This window comes from Bactrocera latifrons, unplaced genomic scaffold (assembly GCF_001853355.1).
Source record: "Bactrocera latifrons isolate USDA-ARS-PBARC rearing strain unplaced genomic scaffold, ASM185335v1 scaffold_13, whole genome shotgun sequence".
In the NCBI taxonomy this organism is placed as follows: Eukaryota; Metazoa; Arthropoda; class Insecta; order Diptera; family Tephritidae; genus Bactrocera; species Bactrocera latifrons.
Window position 1 is genome coordinate 2619604 of NW_017534741.1, and position 27009 is coordinate 2646612.

The 27009-nt window shown below is 34.6% G+C and overlaps 1 protein-coding gene across 1 annotated transcript in view; it reads left to right on the forward strand.

Annotated features, from left to right (window-relative positions):
• Window positions 1-27009, forward strand: part of LOC108979008 — a 36790-nt gene that overhangs the window by 4842 nt on the left and 4939 nt on the right. Inside the window, exons 2-4 of the mRNA XM_018949570.1 lie at window positions 6008-6143; window positions 6258-7693; window positions 7756-7818. Of these exons, the coding sequence (XP_018805115.1) occupies window positions 6008-6143; window positions 6258-7693; window positions 7756-7818 (1635 nt within the window). The remainder of the gene's footprint in view (window positions 1-6007; window positions 6144-6257; window positions 7694-7755; window positions 7819-27009) is intronic.

Here is a 27009-nt window from a genome sequence, read left to right on the forward strand (position 1 = left end):
ATGTGAACAAAACTATAATACTCTCCTTAGCAACTTTGTTGATAGAGTATAAAAATGCAATGAACAATAATGCATTCACACAAGTGCCCTTGAAAATACAAAACCAACAAAAATTATTTTACTCTTAATTCAATTATTTCATTTAATAACTCTGTATTCATTAACTTTTAGGTATTTTTAACAACTTGAGTTTAACAGTGCATACCAACACACAACAGTAGTGAACAATTCAGTACAGCAACTTTGAAATCAAAACAAAAACTAAAGTGGGAGAGGTGAATGAGATCGTTGTTCATATGTATACCATATTATGTAAACAATATTTGAATAATTGGAATAAAAGCCTAAAAGTACGAAATTTTGAAAAACCATCAAAATCGCTCAGCTGCTGTCAGACTGGTGCGTAGGTTCTGTCGCCATGACGAAAGGAAGTTGTCGGGTTTGTGGCAGAGTAGCTATTGTTGGTGCGGTAGRGAAATAGCACTATTTGTCATATACRTTGTCACAGGCGTTGCTGTTGTTGGCGCTTTTTGTCACCAGAATGGCATAATGGCAGTTTGTTGTACTTTTGGCTTTATGTGACCTTATTGAATAATTTATGAGCTGTGCCACAAAAGAGTTGGCATAAATGACATTTGAAATAACTGACTTTTTTTTTGTTAGTTCTACCAATGTGTGTTTCTGGAAAAAAAGTTCTTTTCTACAACAACAAAATATTTGACTAAAGAACATAAATGTAAGAAATAATAAAGTTATTTTTATGAACTTTTGGAACACTTTGTTTTCTATTATAAACATTTTTTTTTTGTTTGACATATTACAACCCAGAGCACTATAGGACATTATAAGTAATTTTATTATATAGCATAAGTAATTTTATGATTTATTATTAAAACTAGTTTTTCCTGACCATCAGCTGCCATGTTTGTGCACCTACAATTCAATTAATGAAGTGAAATTACTACGCTGAAATTTAAAAACTAATTCTCCACACACACTCAACACTTTTGTGGCAAACCTWTAGGATAATTAAGGTTATGGAATTAGTGAAAATATCCGAAGAAATAATCAGTCATTTTAAAGGATGTCTTTYTGAAAAGGCTATAAATGATTAACAGTTAGTATAATTGGGTCTATAACTATTGCTTTCAAGCAGCATTCAGACATAGCAAAAAGCCTTTCAACGTCTACGTCAACGTCAACGTAATGCTCCCAATTCCTTATCTTCAAACTTTTTTAGCCTGCATAGAACCTTTCAAAATACGATAATATTCGGACCAAATGGATAATTTCAACCTCCTTAGTTCTCCTTAGTCTCACGTTGAGACTAATATCACTTAAAGAAACGTTTCCTTTTGCTGGGTCAAGTTTGAGTTGGTAGACTCTTAGTTTGTTGAAATGTTCAGAACGCAATTGTGTAAAGTTTACYCGGGACTCACGAAACAATTCGATCTATCTTAAGACGTTATTAGACTTTATGTGAATATAGAMATGACAAATTTTGTACTCAATCAACTTGTTGTTGTAACTGTTATCGAGTCTCTGTTTAAATGGTAAATTACAGAAAAACGGTTGACCCAGAAATCGTGTGTCAGGAGGAGGAGTATCAGAGGTCTCTTATACACATCTAGATGTGTATAAGAGACAGGAAGAAAAGAAGGTGGTTAGTGTCATCCGGGTACTCGTTGAATGCTGGATATATATTTGATATGTCGGTGTCGATTCTGGATAGACCCTTCTATAGTAGTCTCTTATACACATCTAGATGTGTATAAGAGACAGGCACAACGATGGTTTCAACGTTTTCGTTCTGGTGTAGAGGTGGTCGAAGATGCGCCACGCTCCGGAAGGCCTTCGTCGAAAATTGCGATAAAATCGCTGAATTGGCCGAAAGAGACCGGCATAGTAGCAGCCGTAGCATCGGTCAAGAGCTGGGCATGAGTCATCAAAAAAAATTTTATGAACAATTGAAAAAATTTTTGACAACCTATTATTTGATATGTCGGGGATATATATTTGATATGTCGGTGTCGATTCTGGATAGACCCTTCTATAGTATCCCGAACGAATCTGCGCAAAAATCACTCTCGAGTCTCGCGGCAACTCGAGTTTGTYCTCTGCAATGGGTGGTGGTTGGACTCCAAGTACGCGATTCACTGAGAAGAGTTGCTGGAGGTGTTTATRGCTCCACTGTGAATGGCGGTCGATACATGTTTGAAGTTTGTTGCKTCCGAAGTCTACGTAGTCAAGTAAGGATCTCTTTATGTTTCTAGGAGGCGGTTTCGCTACAAACAGATTGCAGGCATGATTGCTACGAAAACACTCCAGCGGAAACTGTTTGGAGAGGGGTTAATTATATTCCTTAACTTGGAGCTTGCGGACCTCACTGTGGAGATGTTCGATGGGCGACATCGAGAGACATCTTGTCGTAGTCCGGAGTGCAGTACCCTAACAGATCTGAAGCTTCCTCRTCTGCGATTGATTGCATCCAGGCGATCACATTGGTGCGGCGTAGTTAATGATCGGCCGGCCGTTGCTTAAATGACAGCCAACAACGTTTCTATGTTTTTTCTCCATGTGATGCCGGCTAGCGACTTGAGGATTTCGTTAAGGACTTTGGCAATAATCGCGGACGTGTGAGAAGTGAAGGAGCACAGGCTGTCGARTGTAAAATCCAAAATCTTTGGATTAACTAGTTGGTAAAAGGKCTCGCTGTGTAAGAGATTAGGCTAAGACGCATATAAAGAGAGTTTGAGGTATGAATCGCTTCGTTCAAAAAATAAAATTCAAACGTAAAAGCTCATATTTCCTCAAAACATGGTATATTTCATTAAAGAGCTCAATAACGTTCTTATACATATCTACATAAATATATAGGATATTGTGTCCAGCCTTAAAAAACGTTTTGCTAATTTGATTATTTCAAGGAAACTTAATTGCTGCTAAGCATAAAAATAGCATTATATTTATTTGGACWAAATTTTGGTGATCTCGAAATTCTACTAAGGTCTCTTACCACCACTRTATACATATTAACTGTGCGTAAGCGGTAATGAATAACAATTATCTGCTCCTATCAGTAATTTGATCAGTGCGTTTGGAGGCAAGTCTGTGACATTGAAAATGGGGGCTCAACCACAGACAAAAAAAAAAAAACAAAATGATAAATACTTAAAAAACAACAATGTAACATAAACACAAGTGTGAATAAAACAGCAACAAACACATATTTTACCACACGCACTCTGCATTGAAAATCATTCATTCAAAAGTTRTTGTTGCTCTTTTATGTTGCATGCATTCGTCACACGCATTTATGTCATTTATGACTGCTGGCATTGTTGTTGCYTTTTCCATTTACACTGTGCGCCACTGTGGTTTGACACAAGGTGCGCGCGAGAATTTGCATGCAACACACTCGGTGTGCTCGTCATGCACCAGAAAGTTGCCATARCAACAACAACAGCAATCAAAAGAAATAATTATAACAGCACAGAAGTAAACAACACAGTGGGTGTAATAAAATAATGTAACAACAACAACAGCAAAAAAAATTTAAAATTATATTAGAACTGTTGCTGTTGCTGTTGCTGTTGCCATTCATTGCCGCTTTAAATGCCGACGCACAGGTTGATCCAAAAAGTTAATTGCCGTTGCTGGGAGTAAATGAGGCCCAAAATGTATCTACTCCAACATACAAGACAATTTTGTTTACACATTAACGGTTTCAGGGTGAAATGGGCTATAATTTTAAGGTTAGCGATGAAGATGGCGATGTGTGTGCATGTGTATGAAGCTTTGTAATTTCTGTTTCTCCATTAAATATTTAGAAGTTTGAATTTTAAAATAAGAATTTCACTATAATAACCTCACATTAAAAATCACTCTGCTTAATAAGCTAAATAATCATAAAATACTCATGATTATACTCATTGCATGTGGAAAARATAATTATGATGAAGAACATGYGCYAGAARTCATYATGAGGTGGTAAAGATTTAAAAATCATTCATTAAAATATGACYATCCACCGTAGCAGCGTGTTTTSTTACAAATTTGCTGAGAGAAATTTTAGTACAGAAAAATGTAGTTATAGTAGYTATTTGAACAGTTATGTTGCACAATACTGATGTTTAAACTAAAAATATTTTAATATTTATTCGCCGAATAAATTTAGTAACCATTTCTCTTTTTCTCACCTTATGATCATATGATCAAATTTGACCCGGATTGATAAAAAAAATTTATTTGCGTATTATATTTTCAAAATAGGCTACATTTGAGCCAATGCAAACATGTGCACGCTTAATTCAATTTGTTGGGTAGTTTTGACATTATATTCATAAACCAACACCTTGTCAGCAGTAATGTGGCGCTGGATAATCTCTACGCCACTTTGTTTTTGCAATAGATTCGATCTTTCGATACGAATCCAGCAATAGTTGCATTCGATTAGCCAACCGTTAGTTTCCTGCAAATCGAACAAACTATACGGGAAAAGTTCAAACGAACGGACAACATTTGTGGTGCAACTTTGCGCCGACATGTCTTCTGACACATGCGCTAGCTGTTATGATTTTATCTTGGTCCAAAGATATGTTGGAATTTTTTTTCGCATTAAAAACGTTTTCTATAATTTCTTATAATTGATTTTAAGTTTTAAAAATCAAAAAAAAAAAAAAATAAAAAAAATTGTACTTACCTCTGAAATCACAGCTTTTGACCGTAGTAAAACTTTATATAAAATATGTAAGACAAAACTAGGTGGCACTAAAAATAAGTAACTATACCACTTTAACGAGGTATCTGAACACTTTCTCGCACAAATTCAATTCTTCACACATTTCATGCCCAGCACATTAACCAAAATGTGTTAAGTCAATCTATAAAAGTTCTTGAGCTAATGTCATTTACAAGAACCGAGGCTGATGGACGGTTCTAATGAGTAAACTTTTCGACGACTTCACGACCTTAATGAATGCTTTGTGGCAATCTAATACTCGTGTTCGTGGAAAAATATACTCTTTTCAACGATTCCATAGCCGTGATTTTATTCAAAATAGATAATTTTAAGTCAACTAATCGTCAGAAAAATTAACTTTTTACGAACATAAAAGCAGCTTATACCAATCTATGAAAAATGGACCAGTTCAAGTCAGATTTTAACATTTGGTATATCAAACATTTATCTCATAACACAGTTGAGAATTGCAGATGTGCTTCAARTAGTAACGAAATATTAATATTTACAAGATAAGGGATGTTTAAAGTAGGATAAGGTTAGGTTTGGAAGGCCAATAAGCCACGCTTAGACCAATTTGGTCCTTTGCGATACCAGATGGAGTTCATTTACAAGATACAAGAAAAGTAATTASTTACGATGACAGCGCTTGACACTATTATACCATTATCAATACCTCCTGCAGTGTATCATTCCGTGGAGACCCCAGAAGCTTACAGTATTGTCTTGCCAATGCCAGTCAAGTACAGATGAGATGTTCCATTGTTTCCCTGGTAACTTGTAATGTACATTTCCTGCAATCTTCTCAAGTAGTGATCTGTTAGTAATCCGATCATGTTCCCACAGCCTCTYCTATCGTRTGCAAATAGAAATTATGTAGCTCRTTCCRTCGGGTTTTGATTATCTTCACCATACTTTTATCRAGATCGTCGTTTARRCAATGCATGGGTTTCCTAATGTTGATCACGTTTTCGGATGTTAGCCGTAAACCATAGATGGTCAAAATTCTACCGTAATCGACCGTATTTACACAGAAAGATGCTTCAACTAAAGTGTTTTAAAAGTTTTGAGCTTTAACACACTCTGGATACTTGGATTAACTTGAAAGTTGGTGCCACAAAAGCTCTATACTTTCACTATATTTCTTTCTATCGAGGCTTGTGAAATGTATGAACATAAATTGTCCAATATTTGCRACGAAATTGAGCTTGCGAAACAAAATTTCATTACAACAACTACATSAAAACCTTTTTATTTTCCTTTCAGACTGCTTTGAGCGCATCGCTTTGGAGGCTATGCTGCCATTTCAGAAAACATTTCGCACCGAAGACACCAACTCGCTAAAGATGTGCAAGGAGAAGTGCATACAGGCCGGCGATAAGTGTCAATCTCTCTCATTTGGGTCAGTTAAATTACAGACTTGCACATTTTGCAATCTCATTTGCAAGCATTGCACCATACAACTTGGGCAAATCGATTACTTCATCCAGTTAATGGATTGTTTCTCTTTCCACAGAGTGCATCGACGCGGAAACGGTACTTGTCAGCTGTCAACAGAAAAATTCAGCTTGACGGGTAGTCGGCCGAGTGGCATCATTTTCGATCCCGATTTCGATTTGTATGCGCGCAAAACGAATTGTTTCGATTTAAGCGACAATACCATTACAGATACTACAGTTGRTGGCGATGGTGAAGATGGTTATAGCGGCTTGTCGCCTACACCCACAATTCAGTTACCCCATCGACCGGTGGCGCAAGACACCACTTTACTGGTCGTTGACCCTACACCCACATCGGGCTCGACATTTGCAAATGAACGTCCTTCCACTGGCTATAGTCCTTCGCCGTCAACCACTTATGGCACTACGCCGGGTGTGTATACGGACAGCATAAACCCCACTTTGGGCGCTACAACACCGGACGGTGACCGCTTGTACTTTTCACACGACATCTATCCATTGTATAAGTATCCGACGCTTTATGAAAATAACTATCCTGCGTCCAATGACGACGTTTACATACCAGGTGGCTATGCTTCAAATGTGCCAGAGGTACATGAGAGTTATCGACCACCTGGTCATAATCCCACTGAAGAWACGCAGAGTCCTCCACATGGTCCACCACGTCCAATTTTTGGTTTAGGTTATGGCAATGGATTTAGTTATGGACGCCCAGAATCATATGATCCTACAACGACACGTCCGTACGATCAAAGCTCTCAAGCTGACAGRGATCATGARCAGAATCGCCCTGGKGGCTAYACAACTCGCCCCGGTCCATATTCCAGTGATCGCCCAAATCGACCTGGTTCTTATCCAAGTGAAAGACCCAGTTCTTACCCCAGCGAAAGACCGGGTTCTTATCCGAGCGAAAGACCCAGCCGYCGCCCTGATAGACCCAGTTCTTATCCCAATGAACGTCCCGATAGACCGGATTTATATTCTAGTGATCGACCCGAGCGTCCCGGCACGTATGCCAGTGATCGTCCTAGCCAATCCGGTTCCTATCCTAATGACCGCCCTGTTCCATCTAACACATACKCCAGTGATCGTCCAATCGGTCCACCAAACTCTTATCGTCCAACGCGACCAGAGTACGACCCTACAACGCCTTCCACTTATTACACACGACCTGAATATGATGGTCTGAATAGACGTCCATCATACGAACAACGCCCATCTTCTGCRCTACCTACCACAATGTCCAACGGASCACGACCGCCARGTGACTTTGTAAACTACAATAATCGTCCGGATGCACCAAATGACAATGGTTTGAGTACATCAATGCGTCCACCAATGCGTGAGCCTGTYGGCTACGGTGGTGGATCAAATGTTGATTATGGTTATGTGCGACGAAATGGTACCGCTGCACGTCCAGATGGCGGATATGATGGCGATAAGACAATAGCGACCTACTTTAATCCAGAAGACTATCTAACTGGCAATACAAGTAAGTACTTTCTCAAAAGAGTTCAATATGGAAATTTCWTACAACAATATTTTTCGTTTTAGGACGACCAGGTAACGGTTATGATGACCGCGATGACGGAAGCTTTAGCATGGATAAGATGAAGGGTAAGTAATAAGTTGACGAAAGTAATAATTTAGCGATATTCTGCAGGAAARTTAATATGCTGGAACAACAACGCTTTTGAGGATTCAATATTTAAGAGTGCTTGTATATTATATCATCTCTGTGGGTATAGAAAAACGCTGTAAAAATGCTTAGAATTGGGKACTGGTGATATAATCTATTAATGGAAATTTACTCAAGTTCTTTGGCGAGTTGCTCAAATATTGGATCCACAGTTTTCCTTTCAATTCCAAGTGATGCAGCCTTATCTTGCTTGTTCAGACCAAATAGATTCCTTATAATTTTGTATTTTATCTCGGTTATGAACTTTCAGTCAAACAGAGTACGGGTTGTGACCACAATAGTCTCATCAAAATATAACTTAGAATGTTTGCTGTTGTAAAACAACAACTTGGCTTTGTTATTCTCAAAACCTTTTCCGTTAATAATGAATGAACTGCGAACTCTTCATATCTTTATTTAAAAGAAGGTTTCCAATTTCTGAGGTTTCGTAAACTCATTAAAAGGTCTTTCGTTATGTTTCCTCACAAAATCAGATGATATATTTGGGAAAACTATCTGTGATCTTAACGGCTCTTAAATTAGAAACTCTCTGGCTGTATCTTGGTCGCCTTAGGTCGATCTAGTTAGACAACAGGGATCTAACTTGGAAAGACTACTTCTCCAGTTCGTTATGATAACTAAAACGTGCATATTGATCGCGAAGATCCGCATAATTTAGAGTTTATCACAAATTTTTGGAGAAAGTAACATCACTTTCGGTTAAATCTCCTAGTTTGACTATAGAGATGTTCCAACTTTAGTATTGCAAATGCTGAATAAGGGAAGTGAAAGGGTCTGGATATTTTCATCTCACCTTCTTCTTTTCATCTTTATAAATTTACAAACGTTTTTTCGTCTTATCCTGTGGAATATCTATTGAACAATCTAGAGGAAAAGTATCACAGAAGCATCTAATAAGTTGATTTGAGGTCCACAAGTCCAGAGCTAGAATACAAGAGGACAACATTGTTCCAGATCATTTCAAATGCCATGTAGTTGAAAGGGGGGATCTTCCGAGCTCAACACAGTTCGCAGTTTTTAGTGAATCCGCTTTGACCAGATGTCTAAGAGAGTCTGATAATAAAGTAGCTTGATGCTATGCTAGAGAGGACAAATATTATAGTGAAACCCTTAAGACCAGGCGTCTAAAAGAGCCTGATAATAAAGTAACTTGAGGTTATTGATAGTGAGGACAGATACAACTCTCAGATGAAAAATGATATACCAAAACAAGCTTCAGGCTCTCAGAACAAAATATTTGATACATTTTAACTGTTGTTATTATACTTATAAAATGGAACTTAAATTTAATTAAACTAATTTTAAATATTATATATTCCAAATGCATGACTAAATGGTACATTCATGCGACCTCCGTATGCATTTCATTTACGCTTAAAAAATAATCYAATTTAACTTTTCGAGCTACAATAGCCAGAAAAAGTTAATTGAATAAAATTACACCCACAAATTAATGTGATAATTTGCTATATAAACCTTCTATTTAGAACCGTAATGAAGTGTTAATTCACATAATTGCAAGACTAAGCATATTTCATACTATTATTAGCGAGATAAAAGTTTTTACTTTCAAAACAACAAATAATTMGCGAGCCAAATTCTATAATCCCTTCTAATCGCCAATTTGCTACAACTTGCAGAAAACAAAACTAATAACAAAAGCAATGGATTTGCATAAAGAGAATAAATTTAATCGCATTAAATGCAAATTTGGTGCACATTTACCGTTGAAACGCGGTAACTGTGATAGTGTTTGGCACCCACCAACAACCTTTGATCATTGCCAAATGGAGAAAAAAGCGCAGAATTGCATTTTCGAGATCAAATATATTGCAAAAATGGTCACTGAACTGACCCACATTGTGGTTTTATTTCTGCTTGCTCATTTCATTTCAACTTCAAAAACTTAGAATATTCACAACTGATTTGCTTGTGTAACAAACACAATCTATGTAAATATGTATGGTTAYTCTATTTATTTACTTGTTGTAACGAGTGATCGACGCGTCGGGGTTCACTCGCAGTGTTTGTTTACTTAACGGCACGTTTGTGGCTAGTTTTCACAGCTACTAGTACGGTACAGTAAAATCCCTATACAATTAGTGGTAACTAGTTCCAGACAGAACAGATATATGCTAAAGTGGTCCGATCAAAACAATATGTTCGGAGATTGTGRCGTTTTCAAATTTCGTAAGAGTTTTATCGTCAAATACACAAGTTTACCATATAAGTACTTGATTTTTATCAGTCAGTTTGTATTTATCTAAAATATATATTGATCCGATATCGGGTGTTCTGACAAATGAGCATCTCCTTGATGAGGAAAAGAAGTGTGCGAAATTTCAGACCGATATCTCAAATACTTTGGGGCTAGTTCGCACAGATAAAGAAACGGCCATTGCTTATCCAATTCAGCTTTCTCACTGATCATATATAAACATTTTTCAGAGGACCTCCTAAGTTTCCTTCCTTGCTCAGGGTAGCTGTTACATTCAGGGTAAGGAGGGTTTTGAGTGTATCATTTCTGCAGAATAACTGGATTTCTGATAGCGATGTGGGAACGGATGGATATCTAGGAAGCAGGAGGCTTCCTGATGAAAGTGTTAGGGGTAAGTGGCAAACCCGTTAAGATGGTAGCCGTAGCGGCCGAGTGACTTACGAGTACATTCAATATGTTGGGTTTGTAGAAAGAAACCCAGACTTCAGATTCTGTCTGAAATTGGGCATTAAGAGAAGGGATGGGGGTCTGAATGTGTATATGTGGAGCACGCATTGAAGATTGGGAACATGTCATTGCAGAATGTCCAATGTACTCGAACATAAGTAACCTTGATGGAATGGGGATTAGCTGGTCAGACGGATGGTTAGATGTAAATGGTGTAATCTCCACTAGTTGGAATGCCGAACAGTTAGGATCRTTTGAAAGGTTTGCGCATAAGTTATTTAGGTGGCGAAGACAATGAGCAGAAACTTAARGTTAGGTTTTAGTGTGATTTGTCTGATGAGAGTATGGGGTCCAACACTGGACACCAGTACAGAGTAGTATGGAAGTTCAACTGGTAGAATATTCGGCTACGACGTCTGACTTAATTCTGGTACCATAGGGAGCAGGAGCCCTTGACGTTCGCTGCTGTTTGTTKTGGTTTAATACCTGAATGCGGGCAGAGTGTTTTGATCACTCAATATGGATTTGCATTGCAACAGGGTGCCGGACCCAAAGCACGGCGGAGGTTTTAGATGGTCCTCGAACCCTACCACGGTGTCCAGACYACACTGTCAATTGATACCGAAAAATTCCAGGCATTTTCGGGGCGCTGATCGACACATTGATTTGGTGCTGAGCTTTTGAGCACCGTAACGCGTTAAACACACATGAAAGTTTTTCACAACATTTATTAATTATGCGACTATTTTCTATTGGGATCTATTTTGTAGGTGCTTCTCAAACAATTTTTTTTTTGTTTTTTCTTTTTTCAATACCTGGGGACTCTATCAAAAATGGGTAATTTAAAGATTTTCCGAATTATTAATGTTTCTTATCTGTATAATTTAGATAGGATATCTATCTGATCTGCCCCTCAAACAACTATAAGAGGGACGAAACTATTTCCCATGAGCTSAAGATTAGCTTAACTAGTCACTGAGCCAGAACGCCACTTCTGTTGACCATACTTCTTCTCAATTGTCTCTTTACAAAAGTTTACAGCGATCGATGCCTTCGTCACACTCTCCTCAATCTTTGGATTCCGTGTAAGCTTATRCGTACTATCAAGGATAAGCTCCAAGTATAGAAATGTTAAAGACCATAAAGTTTCATAAAACAAATTAAAAGTTTGAGGGAAACTTGTTTTGGAAAAAAACAAGTATTCTTGAAAAACTCAATCGATGTTAGCTCTCAACTAGTACTAAAGTAGTTAGTCAATCTATAAATGTGTATACACATTTTCCCAACAGTTTTCAGTTAGTTAAAATTTATAAACTGTTTTTGTACACGTAAAGAGTAGAATTTAACTTTTATAATTGCAAAGTAGCTATTAAATAAAAATTCGAATGCGGCAGCTGCCACAGCTACACCCCTATATATGCTAAACACTTATGCAAGTGTGTGTGTACAGAGCCAAAAACACATTCAAATTACCGGCATTGGCTGATTGATCGTTGAAATTACACGATTGTGAACAATAAAATAAATTCCACTTGTGACTTTTTTTATGCCGTTTTTAGAACAAGCTGGAGTTTCGAGTGCAATTAGAGCGCAAATTTGGGGTTTTGCGGTTCTTAAATTGTTATTGAAACAATTAAAATTTTCAAAATGTTGGCTGCAATGGGAGTAATGAAATAAAATACACTTTAACTGGTTGTTGGGAGCCACAAATTTTGGAAATTTTTAATTAACAGTGGTGGGCACGGGGAAATTATAGTGCAGCATGGTTACTAGGTAGCTGATGAAGTTATTAAAATCACTGGAAAATATGTAAATAAGAATATATATTTTATAAATGTGTATGTTTGGTTTAAAGTTTACATAAATCAGAGTAAGTTAGTCAAACTAACTGAAGCTATCTAAAATGTGTTGCTAAAGCCAGTCAGCGCAAAACTTAAAGAACACTGATCCTTAGAGTAACCACCGCAGCCTTATAATGAAACCATTAACCTAACTTCAGATATTCTAACTGATAAATTTATCTCAGCAAACTTTAAAGTTAAATCGATTAAGCGATTCTCAGAAGCTTTTCTCTCTTCGATAGGRTTTTTATGTGACTTCCGTTACAGACCTTCAAATTTGTTCAAGAAATCACCTAAAATGCAGAATAACATGTCATCAAAAAAATCTATATTGAGTTTTTTATTGCTAACGATTCACTACGTATTTATATGTAATATAAAATTTTCAGCTTCGAATGTCAGATATAAGCAATAGATAACCAACTTATAACCATTTTATAATCGATGTAAAACCGTTTTATAACCAAAACTCTATCTTATTCAACATATGTGGTTTTTTCTTCGCCTGTGAACTTGTGAAAAGTGATGTTGCGTTATTTTGCATTTTAGGTGACGATATATAAGATTACACTTCTATTATCCATCTACAATTTCTCAGCAAAATAATCATTGTARGCGGAAGTTAAACGTCAAAGTCATGCAACAAGCATGCAAACTTTAAGCTGAACTTTTATCTTTGSGATCATGAAGCAAAAATTCTAAATTACTTAGTCTCAAAACCAAGTAAAGAAAACGCAGAAAAATAATTACATGAACTGCTCAAGAGGAATGACTCATTCGAAGACAAAMACCAAGAGCATAACAAAGCGCCAAAGCTTTCAGATAACATGAGCTTTTTATGYCAATTCAAAAGTGTATAAAAAGCCACCCGAGCAACATGCAACCGACAACAAACAACAATGAAATTATTGCTAATTTTCCTCAAGCTAAAAATATATTCAAATATTCATAATAATGAAGTTGCTTGCAATTAATCAGTGTCAGTTTTTTTTTCTACGAACTAAAAGTGAGTTAAATTTTTTAGTCACAGCAATTGACGGGCTTTTTGTTTTTGTTTTTGTTTTTATTATTTTTTTTTTATTTTTTTGTTTGTCTTGACTAAATAAAAGCGTTTTATGTGAATTAATGTTTGAATGAAGGGGTTGCTATATGACTTCATAAACGCTGATACTCACATATACGAGTACTGGTACCTGTATGTACATATACCTGTACAGGAATATATGCATGYAAAGTTCACATATGAGGCAATAGTGATTAATATTTATTTTGATTAACATATGATTTTGTTCTAAGTCAAGTGTTGACTTCCTTTTGTTCTGCTTGTGAATATTTTGATTGTGACATCTCGAGTGTGACGATCACGGAAAGCTAACATGTCGCAATTACATACATACATGGGGTTTTTTTTATGTCATACATGGATATTTGAGATGGTTAAAAGTATGATCTCATATAATTTTCTACAAACATCTGATCAAATATCAGCTTATATACATATATAAGTTAGTTAACCAAAGTTATACCACAAACCAGATTAATATTACTATGTAAATATATATATAACGACATGTCATAAGTACATATAACCAGGAAAATATTTATGACTAAAGGGGATAATAACCATGGCACTCGCCCAAGTAAACATTTCGGATAAAAGTTACTTCCCTGTGATCCATTACATAATCTTATTTAAAAACCATTTGCAAAAAATTATACTCCACACACATAATTGGAAATACACATATAGAAWGTAAATGCAAATATATATCTATATATATATATATAATATATTTATACTAAAAAACTATTTCCACTGAAAACCATCAAACCGCATCATATGTATGTTCTGCTATGTCTCATCGCCTGTCTTCGCATGCCTTCAACCAGCTCTAATTAAAATGTGGTTTAGATCTTTTTATTTTTTTATTAGTACGTTTTGCATGAAATTGTATGTGCCACTAAAATATTTAAATAATTTTAATGACATAATTAAAAGCTGTATGGCGTAAACGTGTTGAGTTAAATATAGTGTTCTAATATTTCGAATATGGTTAGAAATAAGCTAATTTAARTGAATGATTAAATGTTGTCTTATTTGGGATCAAACTTTTCTTTGAGATACAATTTATATCTTCTTATTGATTTTAAGGAAGTATCTTCGGCTGAAAAATTGTGTCAGTAATATTTCTAAATGACTTCGATTCATTTTAGTTATGAAATTTATAGACTTTAAGAAGCTGCCATTTATCTAAATTTTTGACTAKATGGCAATTCTAATCTCATAAAAATCAATTATTTTTCGCTTCAATTACAATTATGCCTCTTATAATGCATATATGGGAGCAGTGTTAATTTTTTCCAATTAGATATCGACCATTTAGCACTAAAACTTTAAATTTTATGTCAATCTCTTAACTAATTTTATTGCCTTGGATAGAGTGTTTTAAATATTATTATAAATACTATATTTTAATTTTCATTAGAAAATTAGCAACCATATAAAAGCTTTTTCTGAATCGCTATTTAATTATCTTATCCAAAATTTTAGTTGTGGTGTACTTTACTTGTAATCTTTAAAACAGTTTTCATATATTAAATATTTCAAGGACTAAGGGCAAGGGCAACCCCTGTAGCCAATAAAAATGATATTATTTCTATAAAAAAATAACGCGGAAATTTCGAAAATACTTAGAAAGATGGTATGTATATTATTAAAAGAGGATAAAAGCTTATACAGGGTTTTCCAATAAGAGTGATTGGATTTCTTAAAAAAAAAAACATACACACTAATTGTTAAGCAAATTCAATTGTTTTTTTTATTTAATGTGATGTACAATTGATACTATTAAGTTCTGAGACCATTTAAATGGCCTCCACGACTTCTTTTGCAGGAACGAATTCGATGAACTCAATTTTGGAGCACTTTTTCCACTAAATKAAGTCATCTKKCACAAATAGTACGTTCAATATTGACTTCTAMAGCTGGAAGAGAGTCTGGTTTATTGCTAAAGACCAATGACTTCAAATAATTCCACAAGAAGTAGTTTAATAGTGTTAAAACACAACTACTTGGATTCCATACGATGTCACTTTTTCTTGAAATAATTTAATCTCCAAACTTTTCTCGCTATAATTCGGCACATGTTGCAAAATAAACTTTTTCCAATAGCGGCCATAAAAAGTAGGTTATCATCCAGCTATACCACTCTCCGTTGACAGTAACAGTCTCACCAATTTCATTTTGAAAGAAGTATGGACCGATGACTCCACCAGACCAAAAACTATATCAAACTCTCAATTTAGGAGAATGTAATGCTTGTTCATGAAAAATTGGTGGATTTTCTTCGCACCAGAACAGTTTTGTTTATTTACCGTATCACTCATATGAAAGTCAGCTTCGCCGGAAAAGATGATTTTCTTTGAAAAAGCTTTATCTTTTTCAAATTGTTCCAAGGCAAAATCAGCAAATTCACCAAGCTTACGATGGCCCTAAAGCTTCAGTTCTTACGTGAAAAATTTTTTACACGGATGCAAGCCCAAATCCTTTCTCAAAGTCCACCAGGCTGTGATTTGAGACAGTACCAATCTTTAGAACAGGTTGAAATCGGGAAATTGTGGTTTCAGCAACACTTGCCTGAAYGGCAGCAATATTTTGGTTCTTTGTYTTATYGGCCCTTGAACATTATGTAAAGAAAATGTRCGCTCAAAATGTTTAACAATTCGACGAAATATATATTATTAAAGATATTTCTATAGAATATATCTTGRAAAATAACATACTAAAATTTTAAATAATTTTTTTTTGCGTTATTTGAGTTACAGCATTTAAAAGTGTGCACTCTCAGTCCATTCAACCCAATAAGTTTAATTTTGTTTTCACTCTTTTCAAAATTACATTTTTAAAACTGGCTGCCGTTGTACTGAATCCGAAGAGACTGGTTTTTGATTTTTTTTGTTTTTTTTTTCCTTTTTAAAATGACTTTCCTGTTTTTCGATCGTATGAAAAATGTAATTTTAACGGGCCAAAAATCATAACATTTTAGGGAAAAATTGACCTTAAATGAGAACTATTTTGATAAATTTAATTTTTTGTAATAATCATAGGTCCTTTGTGAGGTAGTCCATTACATATTAATAATTTTGTTTAGTTTTTTTAGTCATGATAAAGGYCACAGTCACTGCAGCAGTAGGCGACTCCTTCTTTTTGACTAATGTTCTTAAAAGCTTAAACTCTTTGCATAAAAATATCTAATATTTTATTTATATTGGACTTGCTATTTCTGTATTATTATAACTAAAAAAATATGTGAAAAATAAATAACCACTTATCAGAAAATATCTTCGATGCTATAAAATATTAATAAATTGAAATTTAAAGCTTACAAATAAATAATTTATTACGAAAATCACAAAAAATATTTATAAATATTATAACGGAACTCAAACACGTCAACTAATTTATTTTATAACATATTTTTAATAAGACTTATTATTGAAATAGAGGCATTGATTCATAAAATATTTAACACCTCACACTAAATGAGTAATAATAATAAATACTTCCGAACCTTCGGCCATAAACTAAGAAAAACTTGTGTTGCAATCCACATTGCTCATAAATACGCYCTCATTGCCGCGCGTTGAAACAAAAGACTTGAGCCACAAACCTCCGCTATTTTTTCATCGCTTCGAATGTTCTTCGCAGTTTACTTCCAAGCAAACGCCATATCTTCTGCGAATTCCTGCAATTACTCACGCCTATGAGCAAAATAATAACAATAAAAAGTCATAGACCTCAAACCGCGCAAAGTCGCTTATTTATTACCAAACAGGATGCGTATACGCACAGGTGCTCCGCCAAGGTAAATCCATGTAATAATCAAATGCATGAGTGACTGAGACTAAAACAACAAAAAAAAAAAAAACACACAATACACCGTTGACTTTGATGACGAAACAGAGGGAGGCATACATAATTAATGCACGAAGGTTCTAAAATGTTGGCAACAAATGCCGCTACGTTAAAGTGTGAGCGCGCAGGTGGTGGAGGAAAAAATGCTTGTTTTTACTTGTTATAAATGAGAAATCAATGTTTCAACGACTGTAAGGAAAAAAAGCACAACACAAACACACATAAAAATACATATGTATGTGGCTGTTGTATTGCTTTTGCGCAAGCGCAATATTGTATGCAAATTAACTGCAACGCAGGCAGACAAGAACGTTTGCTGACCGTCACTGCCACTGCCAAATGGCCAGAAAAGTGGTGGAAAACCACCAGCATCTGTTTTCTGCTGCTCAGCAAAGCTGATAGTAAGCTGAAAAATTTGTCTGCCATCAAGGGAACGCCCGCAGCTAATGCTTATACAATTTTTTTGTTTTTGCTTGCAATGTCGTTGCTGCGATTTTCCTTTTCTTTGAACTCTAACGGAAGTGACACTCTGTGGCCGCTGCCGGTTAGTTATTTKTTGTTTTGTCGGTTGCCAATTCTTGTTTATGTCTAGGTTGTTGTGCTGCTGCTTATTCGAGCGCTTTTTGTTCTACTATTGTACATATGTACATATATGCCAGGCATATAAGCATATTTGCTGCCAGTCATAATCATGTTCTAAGTGTCTGCCAGTACGCCGCATGCCACTTTTTCGCATATGCTTGTTCTTCTACATTCATGCATCAAATTATGACAGTTGCATTGCACTTTTGATAAATTTATCTTCTCGACAATTTGACTTGTATTTGAGAATTTCAAWATTTCCCAAAGCGGTAGTTATTCGAATAWTGMTGTAGTGTTGAAATTTTYCGCCCAATAACGCAGTTAGCGAARCAAGTTTGTTGCTTGAGTCTTTTGTTTTCATCTCACGGAAGTGTAGCGTCGCAGTCATGCTAAGTACAAACTGTCCAAAAATGAGACAAATGTCTTTATTATGGCATTTCTACGCAAATTTTTTATATTCCAACAACTTTTTTTACTTGGGAATCACTTTTCCAGCAATCTTTTCAGCGCAAAACGTAAATAAAATCGTTTGGCTAATTAATTTGTAGCATTTTAATGGTGTTATTGTGCAAATTTAATAAATTTTAAATTTTAATTACCAAATAATTTTTATATTCAAATTGTGAATTTTCATTTTAACGGCAATAAATTTTGGTTTTGTCTCAGCTTTAATTGCCACACGCACTTTTGTTTGTCGCTCATTCTTTGCGTGCTTGCTTTTGTACTTTTTCTTCCAATTGTTCTAAAGCTTCGTGGTCATATATTCTATCTAYAAAAGCAGTTTCCAGTACCTTGTTGCTTGCATTGTTTACTTTGCTTCTTTGTTGTTTATTGGTATTTGTTACTGGCTTAGTTGTTTCCCTATCGTAGTTTTTACTGTTGTTTCTCTTCAGTTTGGTGTTAGGCTGTCAAGCTGTGGCTCATTAACTGCGGCTGAGGCTTCCTGTTCGGTTACTTCTTTTACTTTTTAATAACTTTTTGTACTTCAAAAATACAACAACAAAAAATTCTACAGAATTTGAAAGCTCATGTGGCCGTTAGCATGTTTGAGAGCTTTCTTAAAGTATGCTTAAACTATTTTGCGTGCCTTGTAGAGTACAGCAACCATAGTCAGTACTGAAAAATGTATTTCGGGATCAGGAAAATGATACATGATGTCAAATCTGCCGAATAAAAGTCACCTTTAATACCTTTGCAGTGTGTTCTTTTACCATGACTTGTGCGTATACGTAACTTCTGATCGCATCCTCTCCAATACTACATTGATTTTTGGACACAAATTATTTCACTTCATTTATGTTAACTTAATATCCGTATGACATATATTTTATTCAATCACACAAGCTGATATTAACATAACTTGCGTTTTTGATAATCTTTCAAAATACCCTTGCCACGCATCCAAAATTTCACAGCAATATTTTCATAGAAAACTGCAGGGTTTCAGCATGCTTTTCAAATACATATGAACGTTTGTCATGATATCCTATATTATTCAAAGCTTTTTGCTTCCATTATGAATACTATCAGCGCTTGATAGGTAATTACATAATTTGAAGGACCTAATTGTCAGTACCTGACTCTGTTTTGTTAAGAGTTTGCTTATTACTTATCGATGCCTCTGAGCCATTAAGCGATTGATTACATTCACTGGTTGAGTTAAAAGTTCTAACGTGGTTTGGGCACCTCATTTGAATACGAATCAATTGCAGCCGATTTCAGAAAATGATGGCAAAATATTATGTACAATTCATAAATTAACAGTATTTTCTAGCAACATTTTTAAATAAATAAAATGTCGACGGTGCCAACTTTCGCACTTAGAGAACACAGCGGCCTCTCAAAGATCATATGCGAGTTTTTGATTTAGTTTTGAGAGTTAATATAATATAACGCTCAATATGATAATTAATTGTCGAAKAAAGTTTCATTTTTATCGAAAAAAGTTAAGTTTTATTAAAAACGTGTGTAGCAATAACATGCTTCATACTTAAAACAATAATCGAAATAATTTATACATAAGAGATCTTGAGATACCTTGCTACCTCTCGATATTATCGTCATCAACATAGAGGGTTGGTCGACTCGCCATGGCAAGTGTTCGATGACTTCATAATCTCCACTGAGTGCTTCACTTAAATACTTGTGTTAATATTAAAGTACACTCCCCAAAACTCTTCTTTAACTTTTCAATAACTCCGTAGCCGTGATTTCATTAAAAAATTATATTTATCGAAGTGGAATTGTCTTTGAATGTACATATCCTCACAGGAAAAATTCTAACGGTGCGATAAAACACGATCTTGGTGGCCAATCTACCAGCCAGTAACGCGTCTTGTTGAAACCAAATGTCACCAGGATCACAAGCTTCAATTTTAGGCATCAAATAGTCGGTTATCATGGTGCGATAACGGTCTGTTAAGGCTGCTATTTATTCTTCACTGGTTGCTAGACGTGATCTATTCGGCCGAATATTATCCTATATTGAATGCTGGCTCTCAAGTTGAGTGATGGTGCTGAAAAAAGTACGCTGAGTAGTCCATTTATGTTGACCATAACAGAACGTTTAGGAGTAAGTTTTCTCATGATGAAATGCTAAACCATACTGATGCGTGATCTRTCAAAAAAAGGCTATTGAGAAAACTAGCACTGTCGGATGACCCGTTATATGGCTTTGTACATACAACCTTTCGTACCTACGTCTGTCACCAACAAGATCTTTTACTATATTCAATTTTAATCACACAAACAATCAAGTTGACTCTGCACTCCCGAATTARCTCTGTATTACACGATATTTTTAAATACTACCAATCCTATACGACTGGTCTTTAGTATATGATATAATATAGAATGTACCCTTTTCGAGGCAATACTGATATGATATTATAACTGTTTACAAACTCATCATCTAACCAATATACTACTCACCTGGTTATGTGAAAAGAAATCCCCAAAGTGCGATTWTACTTGAAAGCTTCATAGAATTTTCCCACACACACACATACACACACTTCTATGCGTACATATACAGCCATAAAAAACACACGTTTATAACAGAGCAGCAAAATTCGCTTGCCACCAATTGGCGGGGGAGTATGGTAAAAGCTTTGCGGCAGCGSCACATTTCAGCTGCGCTGCGCGGCAGCAGCACCGAAAAGCGTGTGATATAAAAACAAGATGCGCAACGCCAAAAGCGTTCAGTTGGCGGCGTGACATTAGCATTTGCGCATCCGTAAAATTAGCARAATATTCTCAACAAAGCATAAACGGGCAGCAGAGAATGAAAAATAAAGAATTTGAAGAAATGAGAAGCGGCAAATAATCATTTAAATATTAATTTAAAGTGAAGGAAATTCAATTTAAARCAATATTTTATGCGCGTCTAAGCACAAGCTTAAAGTTGAATTAGCATAATTGAGTGATTCAGACAACATTAAGACAACAACAACGAAACAAAGCAAMAAAAAGTGTTGAGAGTTCATAAACGGTGCTGCGACAAGAAGAAGGTGCGTGTGATTTCCAAAAAAGCGCGTTCGGTGGTCTAAATAATAGCCGCTCGTTACGGTTAATGCACGCCAGCAGCGCCTACATACACATACATACTTTTGTGTGCCTAATCATTTTAGCATATTTTTTGGGTGCGCATCAAGTGTATGAAAATTGAAAAATTTTACAATTTGCATAACAATCGATTGGCGCGGTGACCGGCACAAGGATAACGCTGCACGCAACCGCACCAAACGCCAGCGCCGAACAATAAATAATAAAAATTAAAAAAATACATATATTCAAAATATTTATACAAAGCTTCATAAAAGTACGAAATAAAACAATTTATTAGCCAATTGTGCTTGCCGTGGCGACAAATGAAGATTCACATGCGGCTTGGGGCACGGCGGCGTTGACCGCACCACGAACGCGCTGTGACATCGAGTGCCTAATGTGTTTGACATTCAATTTTTTTTTTCTACATTGTTGGTTTTGTTTTTGTGCTGAATGCTGTTTACATGTGTATAAACAGCGATTTATTGTGTGAGCTGGAGTGAAAAATACGCGTGCTTACGTAATTGTGGAAAACTAAATTCAACATAAACTTCATGACTAAAATTAAAAAAAAAATAAAATTCAAACAAAAAATAAAAATGTTCCAAAAAAAACAGAAAAAAATACAACAAAAAGGCTCAGCAACTAAATAAAACAAACTAAAACAGCAAYAAAATAAATAAAACAAAGTTAAAAAACAACAAAAAACAGAATAAAAAATCCAAACAAGTAATTCTTCTCTTTACTGCTGCGAGTTCTGAGTTGTGCGTTGCATTGTTGCTGTGTGCATTACGCCCAATTTTCGATTACATTGGACAGCGCATTACAATTGCTGGAATTTTGTATTTTTTTCAGCGCCGCATRTGTGATTTTTTGTTCTTCACATAGTTAAATTAGTCGCTATTAAGCATCGAGTAGCACGCACATCGATTGCCACTGCCACACACGTACAAACAAACATACAAATTTTTATARCTACATACAAATATTAGTAGACYGTCTATAAATTRWAAAWTTTTTCGCGCCCTACAAACCGTCCCTCGTGATTTAGTGCAAAAGTTTTGTCGTTAGAATGCGGTTGTGCAGCAGTTGGRTTGCTGCCTGGCTGTTGTTGGCCTACTGCAGTGTGGCAGGCGTAGTGCGTGTTGCGGCACGTGGATACACGACCAGCGGCAGTGGCGGCAGCACAATCATTATTGTCGAGGATGCAAAAGGTAGGCCTTTGAAAGAAAAAAATGTAAGAAGAATTTGTAGATAATGTAACAGACAGCAAGAGAGGTTCGCAAATTGTTGAAGCTGAAGATTTTCTAGCCTGTATATCGGTCAAAAGCGGGTTTGAAAAACCATATAAAATATTTTATTTGAAAAGAAGSGAAACAAAGAAATATTTAGAGGGAATAAGTGTTTCAACGGGTCTTGTAGAAACAGAATTATTTTACATAAAAAATGCATATAACCTAAAAATGCGTCGATTTTTGGGAATTAAAAAAAWTACTACATGGATTGTTTTGGAATTTTCATCGTATACATGTTTTAAAAACACACATGAAATTTAAAAAAAAATTAAATATTTTAAATATTTTTTACTTAATTTGTTTTTTTTTAGTCCTCTTCTGAAGTGAATCTGGACTTCTCCGAGTATGAAACCCAAAAATAAAAAAAAAACTCTTTAAACTTGCAGATATTTTCTGCACAATCACCTACGATCGGAAAAAATTGTAAGTTGAAGGATCTTTTTCCTTCCAGTTATTCCTGCAACAAGTTCAGAAAATATTGTTTGTAGAAAAACACATTTAAAGTTTAACTGAGCTGCTATCCCATAAATGGCTATAACTTCAAAACTATTTGAAATACCGTACACCAATTTTTTTTTTTTTCAAAATTACACACTGGCACGCCTAGTGGCACATCTTAAAATAACTTTTTTAGCGTTACTATACTTGTATAAATCTGGCTCTCTTCCCTTCAACTTAAAGGCCCTTGTGTAGCAAGTTCTACCGCGGTTATATAATATAAATCAAAACAGTTCATAAATACGCCATTTGGTAGCAATCTAGCGATAAACATTTTTGTGAACATAGTATACTTAAAGGTGGAATTGAACTGTAATTCAGTCTAAAGGTATTAATTTGACTCAGTCGTCACCTAGAAGATAACGAAATATTGTTGTCATACCCTAAAAACTAAAAGTAATAATTCTAAAAAAATTAACCATAAATGCGATTTTATATAATGAAAAATCTTTAGTGCCATCTATCGGACRGTTTTCGTTTCTCTTCAACAAGGTCTGTTCAATGGCTTCAGCGTCCACATTATAAATATCAGATTATAAAATACTAAATTTTGTTGCTCAGATGAAGTATATGGTGTTYACATTACCGTTGAAAGTGAAATTTATTACAAACATTATACGAAATATAATATTACAATACTACTACATAGGTATAATTAACGACAGTGCTAAGTAATGAGTACATTTGCTTAACTGATCGAAATTTTGGCATCAGCATATCAGTATATATAGAACTGGGTCAAACAATTATTTATAGTTTTAGTACAATAAGCGAGTTTCGGAAAAATACGTTCATAAAAAAACGTTTAGTTGCATAGACAGGGCGCTGACCACAAAAAAATACATCAATGAAGTACGATATATTGATAATTTTTTCATATTTAAAATATACAAGCTATAAACTTAATTATTGCTTTTAGAGTTTAAAACATGCAATATTAGATAGAGAACATCAGTGAAGAGGATACAGAAATGTGATTTCGAAACATAAATCTGAGGCAGTCATTAATATTACTTAATAGGTGGCCTTAAGTTAGAGAAGATAAGAGAATATACTCTGTTTAATTTAATCGACACAAGTCTTTGTGTTCCTATCAAATACCCCTTTTATCCCGAAAAGGTGAATAATTATTAGAATTAGCTTTAGTTATAATTTAAATTACGATAACAAAAATTTTGGGACCAAAGCTAATATGCTTCGCGTAAGAAAAATATGGTCGATATTATTAAAACTTCAAACAAGCCAGAGTGTTTTTTTACACTTAAATACCTTTTAATTAATGTTTGTTTTAGATTATTAAGTTATTAAGTTATTTTCATTTCAATGAGAAATAATTTTGCTGACTGAAGAGGAACAAAACGCTTCAAAAATTCATTTATCCGCAAAAATATATTTCGAAAAGTATTTAATTGTATCGACTTTTTACATACATATGTTTCCAAATTGTAACTTGCCTTGTCCAGTTTCGGRATTTTATTTCAAGAGCTGAATAAATATTTCCCTTTGTATATACATATTTGTACAAAACTACTCATTAAAATAATTTAAAATTAGAAATAAAAAAGTTTAACCCTTTTCCCATTTTCTATTAATATTTTTCTTAAATAAACGTACTAATGTTTAATAACAACTGCTTGTTAATAGTTGAAATTTTTTGATTTTCTAGTCAACTCCACTAAACAGAGTTAAACCGTAATACCACAAAAACGTTTAAATGTGAGAAACACTTCAACCATTAATATTTTCGAGGAATTAGGTTAATATCGATACCGAATTTTAAAACTTCGACCAAGCCTTTAAAAGGCTTTAAAATTGACCTTAAGCAATAATATAGAATCGCGTGACAGAAAGTTCATACGCACACATTTGTACTAGAAATTGGAATATCTTTTTCAAATTGGAAGCCAATTTAAGCTAATGCAACATACTTCCACAGTATGTTTGAAATTTAGTCTCTTCCTTAAATTTTATTCCAAGGATATAATTTTCAGAAAATGTTACTTTAAGTTATATTAATATAATTTATTTTTTCTACCGGTTTATTATTCTATAATAGGTGAGTTAAATTGTGGTTCTTTAAACATGTTATGTACTAGATGAAGGTTGATCTGTACACTATGGTGTCTAAGACAACTGCATTAGGTCAAAAGTTGGCGAATTGCGCCTGCGAAAATACTTTAGGATCAATATAAGTTATGTGAATAGGTTTAGCTGCAATGGTTCTACGATTTCGATCTCAATACTATTATCAGAGAAAAAAATWATTCTCGTTCTAAAAATTAGGGTTTGATTTAGTAAATATGGGTTGTTCTCTTTTTATGTACAAATTAACGATATAGATCGCACTGTAAAAATGACAGACAATTATTGCAAATTTCATAGTCAGAAAATGTTCAGAGTTTAAAAAAGTTTATGCAGATTGAAGTAACAGAATATTGGAAGAGACTTTGAACTTCGTTCACTAAGTAATTTCGTTTGATGACAGCAGCTGCTCTTATTACATTCTTTCGCAGCCAACTTCACACTTAACCGCTTTACCATTATACATACATATATTGGAAACGCTGATATTGTCAAGCTTGTTTGTTAAAAAATGTCTTAAGTTTTTTTGAATAGTTTTTGTTTGGTACCTTGCCGAAGATGGAAAAAGGAAAAGCTGCATATTTTACTGTTTTATTGTCAAAAGGGATAAATTGCATTTCAAGCAATGCGAAAATTATATAATGTGTAAGGAAAATACTCTCTCGACGAACAAAGAGCAAATTCTACAAGTCACTCATCATCCCCGTTCTGCTATAGGCATATATGATGACAACATCTGATGAGTCGGCGTTACGAGTTCTCGAGAGAAAGGTTCTGCCGAAATGAAATTTTCTCAATATAAGTTCTTATGTGTATAATTATAGAATACTTGTATACTCTGCTGTTCTATGCTTAGTTTCGTCATAATATTAAGTAAAATAGTCGTCTACACCGAAAAAATTATTTTGGAGTAAAATAATTTTAGTTTTTTTTTTTCTGCAACTTACGATCTATGAAAACTGTATAGAAATTAGAGAGAGGACCAAAATCGGGATAACAGAGTCTTTATCCTTTTGTATAATATTACTCATATGAAATTATTATTCGGTTTTTGTACATAGCATGGTATGAAAACTCTCTTTATAATTGAAATAACAACCTCAATTAAGGTCAAAACTGTATTTATTTATTTTGTAAGAAAAATATCACTCAAAAACAAGAAAGTAACGAAGTTTTTGTTACAATAATACTATAAAGCAAATTTTAATTTTAATGATACCAAATTTATTTTAGAGTAAAAGTAAAGCTAAAAAGTTCTTTTTCAGTAATTTGCCAGAAAATCGACGTTTTTAGCCCTACATTTCTTTTAATGAAAAAAAAAAAAAAACAAAAAACAGAAACTGATTTTGTTAGGTCAAAAGTATTTGACACAACGGTCATTGTACTTAGAATGAGTTTATAATTGGCGGAATTAACTATAAAAATAATGACCTCAAAAATGTGTGTTGAAAAGCGAGTAATTTTTCTAATTTCTATAATTCCGCTGCGGTGGTTGGTAGCGATACCTTAAAGAAGCATATACATTCTTCTGACTAATGCGGGAAAACCACAATAGCAACAAATGTAAACGCATTCAAGCGGGTGAATATGGCGAAGCCACATTTGGCGAGCAACGGATGCGAAAAAATTGAAAAAAGGCAGACTGACTTAGCTGTGCATATATTTACTGTAAGCAAGTGTTTTAC